We start from the raw sequence: 14,225 nt of genomic DNA on the forward strand, positions 1-14,225 counted from the left end.
TGGTGGAACGAGCTCCCGGATGACATCAGGGCTCTTTGGGACCTTTTACAGTTCCACAGGGCCTGTAAAATGGAGCTCTTCCACCAGGCTTTCTTTTTGGAGCTGCCACTGACAAATGAGCCACCAGAACATACTATGGCCCGTATGATACACCGGTGGACACTATTCCACTTATATTGAATGCCGCCATCATTCACACAGTTCTTATTAGTATTTTATGCTGTTTGTAGGTTTTATTGTATTTTACTGTATTTACTGTTTTATTGTATTTAATGCTGTACACCGCCTTGAGCCAATTTGCCAGCAAGGCAGGATACAAATTGAAAATAATAAATAATAATAAATAAATAAATATCCAGATATCAATTGATGTTATACCAATAAAGAGACGTTGTTGTATGTTCAGAGGAAGTCCAAATGAAATGATAACGTCATTCTGGAGAACATTGTTAACTATGAATTCTACCATGATGATACTTTAAACTTGTTTTTGTATACTTGTTGAGATTCTGTGAACATTGAATAATATATTGTATCATATGGATATTTAGCGCACTATTGCAGTTTCCTTCGGGTCTGATTTATTTAGTTTGCTGTGACTGTTATCCATACCTTACATAGTAATGGCCATAGACAGCATTTGTTTCTCAAAGCTTCAGGCACTGCTTCTGTTATGTTGAAGGGTTTTAATCCCTGTTTTTTTAGATTTCAGATTTTTCTTTGAACCTGGGACTTTCCTCGGTTTTGTAGAAAGATCTGAGTGGTCTGTTCATGGCCTCAATCTCCAGATTTACTTACCCACAGCTGGGTCCATCTTGAGAATTAGATAAATTTATGACAGTATCATGTTATACACTAAATAGATTCTAAGTGATACATTTGATATTATTAAACTATTAAAAACCTTTAAAAAGTAAGTACTGCATGTATTTCAATTTCCACCCAAATTTCATTTTAAAAAAAGTACACACGCTTCCCCTCCCCCATGTTTTAATATTCGAGAAAGTTTACATCTTTAGCTCAGGAGTGGTACAGTCCATCAAGTTTTGCACTCTGTGATGCTTCCAGTCATTTTGCCTGGCTCTTATAGCTTAATATGCATGCATGTTGAAGCAAGTTCTAGCAGGTGTTGTTTTCAGCCAGATCCTTGCATGTCTATGAGAAACAATCCTTGAGTTTTGTGGCATCCCTAACCTAACATAAATCACTACATTCCAAACTTTTCCTCTCTGCTCGCAATAGTGTTTATTACCTTGGAGGGGGGGTACAAGAGGCTATATTATTTATATTTGGATAAGGCTGTAACTGGAGCTTCTTTTTTAGCCGCCAAGCAATAAACAGTTCGTTGGCAAAAAAAAAAATTGCAAACCACACCATCGCTTCTTGTCATAAAAAGTTAATGCAGTGCCTTTGTAAGCAGGAGCCAAACACAATTTCATTCTGATGGGTTATCAAATTGATTTCACTGTAGTTCAGATTCATCCAATAGTTCAAATTCAAACACTGAGTTATTTTTATGAGAATTATTCTGTTCTATTACACCATTCTGTGGATGGTAAATTGCCTCTCTTATCCTGGCCAAGATCATGAAAGAGAGGTCTTCTAGTCATCTGTCACTAGAGTGTACATCCAAATGTACTTTCACTTACAGGAATGATTGACCCGTAATAACATCTTTGCTTGGCAAAAACAGAATTGCTTATATATTTTTGCTGCACAGAGAACAATATTTTAATAAATGGCACAGCATGATCGGTTGTCTTGAGTTTTGTTGTTCCTGAGTCAGTATTTGGGTGGCAAGAAATATTTATGATTTGATCAGTTGATTAATATAGTGCCATTTGTATGCTTTATGGACAGACAATGAGAAGACAGGGTCCTACTCTGAGACGCTTACCATCTAAAAGTTGACACCAAGGAGACAATGCAGGGGAGATAGAGGCAGAGAGAAATAGGGGATGAATATGCATTCATTTCAATTGCATGCACTGACTGATTTATCGTTTATTATTTGAAAGCTTGCTATCTCGAGCTGCTCCGCCAGTAGTTCCCAAGGCGCAAGTGCAGTTACAATTCCTGCAGAAGCCAATAAAACATCATAAAAGCAGCAGCAATACATCTGAAAAGCAGGATTGGTGGGATCAACAATATCAGCCTCATCAATAAGCCGCAGAAAGTAAATAGTCACAATAAAAGCAGCAGTCAGTAATTTAAAAAAAGAAGAAGTGAATAAGCCATAGTAGCAATAGCCTGTCTTGACAACAATGCTTCCAGGCTGGTAACCAGTATATGAAGACCTGATGAGGAACCCCACCACCATGAACCCTGCCCTCATCTAATGCTTATAATCATTCCACAGCAGAGATTGGACAGGGTTGGATGCAGACACTGCAATAAATCCAAATCTGTTAGGGATTGGTAAGAATTCCTCTTAGGTTGCATTTGACAGTCTTGGCTGAGGAGCAAAGAAAGTCTGCTCTGCTTCAGGATCCTGTCCTTCTGTGGAAATCTATGTGCATAGTCCTTGTAGTTCAAAAACCAGTGCTGCAGTTTTATTTATTTATTTATTTGGTTTATAAACAGCCCTCCCCCCAGATACAATATGATACAATAAATTATATCATACATAATAACAGTAGTCAATCAATTAATAGAATAAAACCATTAGAATACAATCTAGATCGTCGATTGCATTCAGTATAGCTTTCTCGCCCTCAGTGGGGGGCACGGATCATGGGCCGAATACGATGGAGGCTGTTGCTGTCCTCAACCATAAGCCCAGCAGAACATCTCTGTCTTGCACGCCATGCAGAACTGTACTAGGTCCCGCAGGGCGCAGGTGTCACCAGGTAGAGAGTTCCACCAGGCAGGAGCCAGGGCCAAAAAGGCTGAGGACAGCTGGATATCTTCTGGGCCAGGGATCACCAGTAGGTTGTGATCTTCTGAGTGCAAAGCTCTTCAGGTGACATACCAGCCGGTCCTGCAAGTATTTTAGAAGTCCCCTCCCCCAGTTGTTCCAGATCCACGTATTATAGTATAGTATTCCAGTGGGGTAGCCGTGTTAGGCTAATGCAAAAAGAAGGGGGGGAAACACCACCAAAGTTTGGTAACATGAAGGATCTTATAAGATCCAGTTCAACAAATTTGGAAATCTTGTGGCTGAAAATCCAAATGGTATCTCCAACATCACCACCACCACCACCATATAAACACATAATATATAAATAGCTGATAGATTTGCTTCCCTGTCATGGTACCCCACAATCTAGCTCCTAAGGTGGACCGCACCTTGCCAAGTGGTAGGGGTACAGGACATTGACATGGAATGCCTTATTTGACCCAAACAAAGGGTTCAGTTTGTTATGGAGGATGAACAAAATCCACCAACAGTGGCAATGACAATTTGAAGGGGTGTGTTAGGCTAGAAAAACAGCTTAGCCTTCTCCTGTCCATTTAGCAGAGGTTTGATATGCAGAAACCAACAGATGGCATTTTTCACGGTACAGTATTCATAGCCACAGATCAAACTGATGTTAAAGATGTTAAAGGAAACCTAATGGAGTCTGTGTGTGCCTGTGTATGTGCGCAGACATGCATCATTGTACTGCACTACATAACAATGAAATAATGGCACCATCACCAGCTATAGGCTTGGCTGATAAGAAGCATTGTTTGACCCAAATATGCCTGCTTTCAAAGGACCAAACAAACCCTACTTTTGTTTGGTCTGATAGCCAGCCTCAGAAGTTTCCAGGCTTTTGCCCCTCACCTTGCATGCTGCACGGAGACTGAAGACTCCCTGACTAGAACCATCCACAATTTGTTGTGACATCCAGACTGGACACTTCAACAAACTGGGTCTGGTTTCTTGCCAAAAACCAGGATTCTCAGTCAGGATTAAGTCATAGTTCAGATACCTGTGTGTTAGGTAAGAACCAAACCACAAATTGTTAAGCCATCCAATCTGGGCATTCTCATAAATGGTGGTGAGTTCTAAACCAGCAATACCATGCAGAAGGAAAGCAGGGAGAGAGACACTTGGAAGCTCAAGGAACTGTGGTTTGTTGGTGATGTCTGAATGCAGCTTGTATTTTAGACATTCTGGGCTAAATCCCTCTGTTGTGGGATGAGGGGGTTGCAGGACTTGATGTCTGCTCCCTGTCGAACAGCTGAGCAAACTGCACAGATGCAAGAGGTGCTGCTAGCCTCCTTTGCACGGCAGTCTCAAACAAGCCAGGGAGAACCTCCTGGGCCCAAATTCCATTCCGGCAGGAGGAGTGTGTAGAGGAGGAGGTGAGGAAGATGTTGGAGCTGGGGGTGATTTAGGAATCCACCAGTGCATTGGGATTGCCCATTGTGTTGGTGAAGAAATCAGATGGGACTGTGAGACTTTGTGCGGACTCAAAGGAGTAATACTTTAGCTGTGGAAGTAGAATTCTCAGTCCTACTGATATCTCAGACCTCATATCCTTTGCATGGTGCTCTAGACAAGTTTATATTTTTGTCTTTTTCTTCCCTTTCATTCTGACCTAACTAGGAGTTTCTCCAGATCCTTTCAAATGCAGCCTCCCTTCTCTCGCTTGGCCCTCTTTACTCAGTTGGATGATGTCACTGTTCTTTTCTATTTATTCTTTCTTTGACATCACAGCTGTATAGAGAAAATGGCATTGGACTAAATGATAATCCACTGAATACTTTGCATGATGTTGTCTACACACACTGATATGTATCCATTTATTGCATCTGTTGAGCTCTGCAGACGCATATAAAACACTGAACCTCATTATCAGTACCTAATTGCTAATGCTACAAACAGTTTCTTTTGCTAGCGTGGAGCCTATTAGATTACCTGTTGCCTTCTCCTTGTCAGTTCTCATTGCTATTTTCTCGAGGAAAAACAATCATAGCTGTTCAGCATGGCTGCCCCCTTGGAAAGCCAGGCTCTGCGGCTGCATTTGACACAATTACCGTTTCACTCCTAAGCAAAAAGCTAGCTGTGAGCTATCACCTGCAAGCCACCTAAGCCACTCCTGGATCTTCTCTAATGTCACGGAATGTTCATGGACATTCTAAGGACTCAAGATGAATGCAACAGGTCTGCCTAATTTATCCTGCTGTACTTTCCCTCTTTTCACAAAGTACACTTGGCGTCTGTTGCACTGATGGCCATCTTGGTAGTTTCCTCCACACCACTATCAGGAATGGTCTGGCAGAGGAGGTGTATAGGGCACCCTCGCTGGCTGTTTAAAAAGTTGAGCGCTATAATGTCATTTTATGTTAACAGGTTGTTAGAGGGTAGCCCTTTGACTTGTCTAGCTCCGCTGACACATTTTTGGGATTGTTAAGTGCATTTCTGGTCTTGTTCACCTTTGGCTTGTGTTTTTATTGATATTGGGCTTGGATTCAAGTGCTGGGGGGCCTGTTATGTATTGAACTTGGGGCCTGATTATTTTATCTTTACTGTTGCTTGCTATTTTATCTCTCATGTATTGTTTTTGTGCTTTCTCATAAGCCCCTTTGTGCTACAAAGAAATGGGCTAGAAAAATTTAAAATAAATAAATAAAAATAAACTTTGACAAAGAGCAGTGTTTCTTTGAGACAACTGAAAGATCAGTGTATGGATGAGATGAAACATCACACAAAGCCTAAGGACAAAAAGGGCTGTGTGTTGTTGGTGGGGAAGAAGTGGATAGGCAGATGAGCACTGGAGCTGAGCTGGTTCACCTCACCACACCTCAGCAGCCATCTGGGGTGCCAAGCTGACAGGAGACTGCAATATGGGAGGAGATGGCAGGTGTGATCTGTGCCTGTTGTCACCTCCATTGCCTTTGCTGCTATTACTAAGATGGTCTTCAGAGGCACTTTCATATGTCCTGCCTTGGACGTTTGCTAGGGTGGGAGGGAAGGAGGTGCTAGGCTCTTCCGCATTGTCATTTTTGTCACTCGCTTGTTCCTATTGCTTCAGAGTTCCCCCCCCAATGTGTTTTGCTCTCTCTAGTAGTCTAGTATGGGTGACTTGCCTGCCTGATGCGAAGGTAGCGGACGTTACGCATGTTCTAGATAGGCTGGTAGTGCTGGGGAGGAGCCAGTGGTCATGGTACATGTTGGCACAAACGATGTGGGGAAGTGCAGTTGTGAGGTCCTGGAGGAAAAATTTAGGCTGCTAGGCAGGAAACTCAAGGCCAGGACCTCCAAGGTAGCCTTCTCAGAAGTGCTATGTGTTCCACGTGCAGGGCCAGAGAGACAGGCACAGATCAGGAGTCTCAATGCATGGATGAGATGATGGTGTAGGGGGGAAGGGTTCAAGTTTGTTAGGCACTGGGATGCCTTTTGGGACAAGAGGGGGCTGTACAAAAGAGACGGTCTCCACTTGTCCCGAGAAGGAACCAGGCTGCTGCCGCTTAAAATCAAAATGGTGGCAGAGCAGTTTTTAAACTGAATATTGGGGGAAAGCCGACATGAAAAGTTTCTGGTTCAGGATGGCTCATCTCAAAGAGATGAAAGGGTAGCTGTTACTTCTCTACAAGGAAAAGGATTAGAATTGTTCAATAAGACTGTGGCTAATGATATAGACTGCCTGGCAAGGTCTCGAGGCAGCAAGAGGGTTGTGGGCTTAACATGCGTGGGAAACTATAGGTGTTTATACACAAATGCTAGATGTGTTCGAGGTAAAATCAGGGAATTGGAATGCTTGGTGTTGGGTGGGCGGAAATAGACATTGTGAGTATTTCAGAAACTTTGTGGGATGAGGAAAATCAGTGGGATATGGTGATTCCTGGTTATAAATTATATCGGAAGGATAGGGAGGGAAGGGTTGGAGGTGGGGTGGCTCTGTATGTCAGAGAGGGTATACAGTCCAGTAAGACTGAAAGGGTAAGAGAATTGGATTCATTTCTGGAAATGTTATGGGTTGAAATAGTGGACCCAAAAGGAAGCTTAACACTGGTAGTTTGTTATCACCCTCCAGATTAAAAGATAGAGGAGGATTATAAAATGATGAATGAATTAAAGATAGCGGCTAGATGAAATAACTGTGTCGTAATAGGTGATCTTAACTACCCACACATTGATTGGGTCAATATGTGTTCATGTCAGGGGGGAAAGAGATTGAGTTTCTAGACACTCTCAATGACTGTGCTATGGAACAGATGGCCACAGAACCTACCAGGGGAGAGGCAACCCTGGATTTGGTCCTAAGTAATGCCCAAAAAAAAAAAGTGAACATGCATACATATTTCTTGTACATGTGTACATCTCTTTGTAGCAAAGAGCCAATACACGTTCACTTTACAAATGAAATTGTGGATCAGTACCAGGATATCTCTGTTAAGCCCTGGGGATTCCATTGTCCTCAGATATTGGCTTCTTATCTCACTATACATGCTAAGTCACTCAGTTCTCACTTATACTCAGAAATTAAACTTTGTTAGACTTCCGGTTTTGGCCCGTTGATGGTGGGCGTGGTCCTCCAAAGCTCTGGAGAGAGCGGCCTGTGACTTGGCAAATAGGTGACCTGGCAAATAAAATGCAAGTCTATGGTCAGGCAGGCAAAAAGGGAATATGAGGCGCATATAGCAAAAAACATAAAGACCAACAATAAAACTTTCTTCAAATACATTAGAAGCAGGAAACCAGCCAGGGAGGCAGTGGGGCCCTTGAATGACCAAGGGGTAAAAGGAGAACTGAAGGATCATAGGGAAATGGCTGAAAAGCTAAATGCATTTTTTGCCTCTGTCTTCACTGTGGAAGATGAGAAGTGTTTGCCCACTCCAGAACCGCTGGGTTCGGGAGGGGTGTTGAAAGACCTGAGTCAGATTGAGGTGACGAGAGAGGAGGTCCTAAAACTGATAGACAAATCCTACGACTGATAAACAAAAACTGATAAATCACCAGGCCCTGATGGCATACATCCGAGAGTTCTGAAAGAACTCAAATGTCAACTTGTGGATCTCCTGACAAAAATCTCCTGTGTGCTCCTTTCATTAAAATCTGCCTCCATTCCTGAGGACTGGAAGGTAGCTAATGTCACTCCCATCTTTAAAAAGGGTTCCAGAGGAGATCCGGGAAATTACAGGCCAGTCAGTCTGACGTCGATACCGGGTAAATTGGTGGAAACCATTATTAAGGAAAGAATTAGTAGGCACATAGATGAACAAAACCTATTGAGGCAGACTCAACATGGGTTCTGTAAGGGAAGATCTTGTCTCACTAACCTGTTAGTGTTTTTTGAGGGAGTGAACAAACATGTGGACAAGGGGGATGAATAGATGTTTACCTTCACTTCCAGAAAGCTTTTGATAAAGTTCCTCATCAAAGGCTCCTAAGCAAGCTCAATACGGGATAAAAGAACAAGTCCTTTGTGGATGAAAAACTGGCTAATTAATAAGAAACAGAGAGTGAGTATAAATGGGCAATTTGCTCAGTGGAAGGTGGTAACCAGTGGGGTACCACAGGGATCAGTACTTGATCCAATGCTTTTCAACTTGTTTATTAATGATTTGGAGTTGGGAGTAAGCAGTGAAGTGGCTAAATTTGCGGATGATACGAAGTTGTTCAGGGTGGTGAAAACCAGTGAGGATTGTGAGGCACTCCAAAGGGATCTGTCAAAGATGGGCGAGTGGGCATCAACATGGCAAATGGGGTTCAATGTGGCCAAGTGCAAGGTGATGCACATTGGAGCCAAAAATCCTAAATATAAATACACATTGATGGGGTCTGAACTGGCAGAGACAGATCAAGAGAGAGATCTTGGAGTTGTAGTAGATAACTCACTGAAAATGTCAAGACAGTGTGTGACTGCAATAAAGAAGGCCAATGCTATGCTGGGGATTATTAGGAAGGGTATTGAAAACAGATCAGCCAATATAATAATGCCCCTATATAAATCAATGGTGAGACCTCATTTGGAATACTGTGTGCAGTTCTGGGCACCACACCTTAAAAAGGATATTATAGCTTTGGAAAAAGTGCAGAAAAGGGCAACTCGAATGATAAAAGGGTTGGAACACTTTCCCTATGAGGAAAGGTTAAAGAAATTGCTGAGCAGTCGGGTTAGAACTGATAAAAGGAATCACACCCAAAGAGTGATTAACACATGGAATTCACTGCCACAGGAGGTGGCGGCGGCTACAAGCATGGACAGCTTCAAGAGGGAATTAGATAAACATATGGAGCAGAAACCCATGAGTGACTATTAGCCACAAGGTATAGATAGGAACTCTCAGGCTGGGGCAAATGATGCTCTGTATTCTTGGTGCTGGGGGGGGGCAACATGGGCTTCTAGTGTCCTGGCCCCACTGCTGGACTTCCTGATGGCACCTGGTATTTTTGGCCACTGTGTGACAGAGTGATGGACTAGAATGGGCCTTTGGCCTGATCCAACATTGGCTTCTCTTATGTTCTTATGTTCACATGTGGAAAGGGAGGGGGGGACCCAAAGCAATAGGGACAAACAAGTGACAAAAATTACAATGCAGAAGTGAGAAAAGTTGCACATGCCAAGAAATCCTGCAACCCAGCATACAGGAGCTCTGCCTTTGTTTGCATCCTGTTACCCTAGCTGAAATAACCAACCCAAGTTTTCTCTAACATCAGTAATCCTAGCACAGAGATCTGAATCAGTAAATGAGTCTGAAATTGCCACCGTATGTAGTCCTGTTCTGACTTTCAAATAATTTTCCCCTCCCCAAATTCAGTTGTTGGATCGGCTATTTAAAGGGAAGAATGATGCAGGGGGGAGGTCTTTCTAGTCCTTCCCTCCCATGCCATTTTCCAGGTGAAAAACGCCACCCTGGAATGTTTTTACTACACTGGGGGGAAATATTGGTATGATTAGAAGGTAAAAATGCATCATTTCTTTTAAAGTAATCCCAGTAAGGAACATGGCTCTTGTGCCCAGGCCTATGAATGTTTACTCAAAAGTAAGGCTCATTGGATTCAGTGGGACTCAATTGTGCACTCCATTCTCTTTTTACTCTCCATGGTTTATCAGAGAGCTTTTTTCAAGTTGCCAATGAGGGCAGAGTCTGAAATGTCTTCAGCATTTTGGAGGGGGAGGCACGTTGCAGCTAACGGGACTGTTTTGAATAAGAAACTATCCCATTTCTTTTTAAAGGGATATTTCCGAGACAAAGATCAGCTTCCTGCCCAGCATTGGATTGGAGCACATAAGCAAGCTGGTTGCAAAATCTACCTACAATTTAAAAAAGCTACCTGCCATGGAGAAGTTTCGTGCCTTGATGGAAGCAAGCCTTACATACCCAAGCCATTGCTGTGCTTTTGCAAACTGGACCAAACAAAAGTGAGTATCTCCATATGCCTTGGATTTTGAAGTCTGTCTTGGTCCATGAGAAGTGCTGTGCTAGATCAGACCAATGGTCCATCTAATCCAGCATCCTGTTTGACACAGAGGCCAACCATAGAGGCTGAGGCCTTCCTCTGATGTTACCTCCTGGCTTTGGGAGTCTGAGGTTTAGGAAAGAGATGCTTGCTTTTGAGGAACAGATGCTGCTTTAAGGACTTACTCTGCCATCTCCAGTATTCGCATCATGTATTCTTGTGAACAGACCAATGTTAAGGAATACCATGCAATCTCTTTGGTCAGTTTTAGGCTGTTCTTAGAGCTTCCTATTGGTCAGGAAAGTGGAGAGAGTAAAACAGACTTGGGCATTGTAGAAGGCCTCTAGGTGTTGCTTTTGAGGACAATGGGAATATGCACAATGAAATGGATATGCCCACTGTGTGCTTACATTCCTGATTTTCAAAAAGAAAATGAAAAAAGATCAGCTCCTGTAGAGTTTCACTGATGCTAATCATGGGTTCTTCTCAGCCTCTTCCATCAGGATTCCTTGCCACTGATTTGTCATCAGTGGGATAATGCAGAGCTTCAAATATCAAGGGTCCTCATCATGTATCTTTGTCTTTTCAAGTATTGCTTGAGATTTGTACAGTGATTGAGTTAATTAACCACAAGCTCTGCTGGTTTGTGTTGCTGATGATGCTTTAACTGGTTTACTGTTTTTAGGCGTTAAAGCAGGGGTAAGTTGACTGGTCCTGTGTGGTCTACTATTTTTAAACACACACACACACAAGATTCCCTAAGGTCTACCACTGTTATTTTAAATTTACAAAGCAAGACTGAAATACTCAATCTCTTAATAGTCTGTGTAGCTGATTTGTGATGAGTGATTCACTGAAGCAGATCGAAACTCACCTAGTCCTGCATTCTTTGTAAAGTAACCTGCAAGTGCTGGAAGGTCCCATGGAAATTGGCCTGTGGATCACTGTCCACTGTCTGTCCACATCAGTTGTACAGCATCCATGGGAAAGAAAACTGTTGATGGGGAGTCTTCTCTTGGTAGCATTTCTTAGAACATGAACAGAGGTTTTCTGTACATCAGGAAACAATTTAGGCGGCTTCCGGTTTATGGTGACACGCTGGCGGCTGCATCTCCTGGACCACCCGGGGATGTGATCTGTGCACTAGCGGAAAGGGGGGGCGACGGGGTGCTACCCCCCCCCCCGGAGCCTTGGCAAAAGGCTCCTAGCCATGGGGCTTTTGAGGGGTGGCCTCTTCGCCAGTGCGATGCTGGGGAATTGAGGCGCTCCTCCACCCCGATGGTCCTGCCGCTGAGTGTCCGTATGGATTTAGAGCCGCTGGCCGAGACAAGCATTGGAGATCGAGCGTATGCTGAGTGAGGTCATATGACCAACAATGAACTATGAGTTGGGTTAAAGCAAAATGAGAATTTAAAAAGAAAGCTACCCCCTGGGAACAGTGACAAAAGCGAGCGGGGGAGGGGCCCCTCCCATACGCATGAACTAAACAACGAAATACTATGGGGGGAGCAGAAGAAAAAGCGTTGAAATCTGTTTTGAGAGACTTACCAGAGCGCAGATAAGCGTTCAGAGTATTTCAGAGACTTTAGCAAGTTTTCATAAAAGTAAACAATCCATAAAGCTGGCAGGGAAAAGGGCAGAGAAAGACAAACCAGTAAAAGTGAAACCAGCCGGAATCTTGAGCCCTCAACCGGAAGAGACCACCGAGCTCTCCAAAATGTTGGCAGAGTCCTTGCTACCCTCTGCTGGACCAGATGACTAACATAGAACAACAGCTGACGAATCTAAACCAGAATCTTGCAACTCAGCAGCTCCAATAAGACAAAAGAGAAAGAAATATAAAGATTTAATCCTTTTTCTTCAAACAAACAGCATTGTCTACAGGTGGTTAATTCCAGAAGGAGTCATTTTCAAACTACAAGATAAAACAAGAAAAGATTGACTCTGTTTCCGAAGCACGTGAGTTCCTGAGAGTCCAGCTGGGAGAGCCAGCCGAGGTTGAGAAGGAAGAAGATGACAGCAAATCCAGTGGCGAATTGGACTCGGTGTCTTACGACACGGACCCTCTTTCTGATAAGGGGGCGGCTGCCCCCAAGCGTACATATAAATAAAGGATTAGAAAAGATAAGACAAAATGAAGACTGAAGGACTCTGAATTGTGCCTTTAAACTTTAGTTTTATTGTGGGATGCTCTGGGGGTTCTCTTAAATGGATAAAACATTGGATAAAGAGATTTTAAAAATTAGCATAGCCGACTATGTTCAAAGTCATACTAGTAATTTAAGATTAACATTTATATACGCTGTTGTTATGATCTCCTATACTTGGGGGTTTAGTTAGTTGTGGTTTTCTTTCCTTTCTCCCTAGATGTAGTTACCCCTTCCCAATTTTTCGTTGCAGTTTGTGGTCTATTAAAAAGCAGTAAAAAATCCCCTCCAGGGGGCTAAAAAGAAAAAAAAAGGAAACAATTTAGGCCAAGATTCTAAAATGCTTTATCATTGTCCTTCATCAATTTTATTTGTATTTATTACATTTTTACCCTTTCCTTCATCCAAGGAGCTCTCTCCCCTCTCAAATTATCCTCAAAACAACCTAACTTTCATGTTCAGAGGTTGACCCTGGAAATGATGTCACATCATCAACACAACTGATTTTTGGCTCACTTTTCCCCTGGATTGGTGGCTGCTGCCAGGAAAACCTGGCAGCCACAATCACATATCATTGGAGAGAAACAACTGCCCACCTGTATTCCCGTAAAGTGAAACTTGGGCCTTAGTGGTTATTGTTATAAACAGGTAACGCAGATCCCTTTACTTCTTTTTTTAATAAGGAGTATCCACAGCAATCACTCTTAAAATACAGTGCTTTAAATACAATGCTTTAAAATACAGTAATCAGTGTGTTGCTCAGAAGCATTTGGTCTGAAACATGGAAGGTATATGTGTCACCATCTCTACCCTTTCCTTTTTTTTTTTAATAAGGAGTATCCACAGGAATCACTCTTAAAATACAGTGCTTTAAATACAATGCTTTAAAATACAGTAATCAGTGTGTTGCTCAGAAGCATTTGGTCTGAAACATGGAAGGTATATGTGTCACCATCTCTACCCTTTCCTTTCCCTTTTTTTTTAAGCCCCCGGAGGGGATTTTTTATTGCATTTTTATAACACTACAAAACTACAACAGAAAAAAGGGAGGGGGAGCTACATTTATAGGATAAAGAAAGATACCCACTACTGACTAAAAACCCAAGAGGAGATCATCCCACCAGCTTAACCATACATTTAGTCTTTATCCCATTAGACTTGCTATCAACTGAGTCAAGTTAAACATTATCTTTTTCAAATCTTAGATTCAACTGTTATACAGAAACACCCCAAAGCATCTCACTTCAACCCTTTTTAAAGGCACAATTCAGAGTCCTTCAGCCTTTACTTCTCCTTGCCTATTCTCTTCCGAAGCTTATAAGAACTTTTAGGGGCCGCTGCCCCTTTCTCTGAAAGAGAGTCCTTTCCGGAGGAGTCCAGCTCGCCATTGGACTTGCTGTCCTCCCCTTTTTCTCCTTCCTTCCCTGGCCCTCCCATCTGGACTCTTTAAAATTCCCATGCTTTCTGGACAGAGTCAATCTTTTCTTTTTTATCCTTAATTTTGAAGGTTACGCCTTCTGGAGTTAACCATTTATATCCAATTGCATTTGTCTGTAGAAAAAGAATTAACTCTTTATATTTCTTTCTCCTTTGTCTTATTTCAAATGGAATGTCTTTTAACGTCCTGATGGTATTCTCCCCCCTTTCAGGGGTGCTCCAGGTACTGCTTTCAGGATTGTATCCCTCACATGCCTCTTCAAGAATTTTACCACAATTTCCCCAGGCAGATTGTTTTTCTT

At 42.5% G+C, this 14,225-nt stretch overlaps 1 protein-coding gene across 1 annotated transcript in view; it reads left to right on the top strand.

The window, feature by feature from the left end:
* FSHR (follicle stimulating hormone receptor) overlaps window positions 1–14,225 on the top strand; it is a gene marked incomplete at its 5' end in the record, with an annotated part of 73,137 nt that overhangs the window by 41,920 nt on the left and 16,992 nt on the right. The window contains one exon of the mRNA XM_015427667.1: window positions 10,116–10,301. Coding sequence (XP_015283153.1) covers window positions 10,116–10,301 — 186 coding nt within the window. The remainder of the gene's footprint in view (window positions 1–10,115; window positions 10,302–14,225) is intronic.

Source organism: Gekko japonicus, unplaced genomic scaffold, assembly GCF_001447785.1.
Source record: "Gekko japonicus isolate JY-2015 unplaced genomic scaffold, Gekko_japonicus_V1.1 scaffold174, whole genome shotgun sequence".
NCBI lineage: Eukaryota > Metazoa > Chordata > Lepidosauria > Squamata > Gekkonidae > Gekko > Gekko japonicus.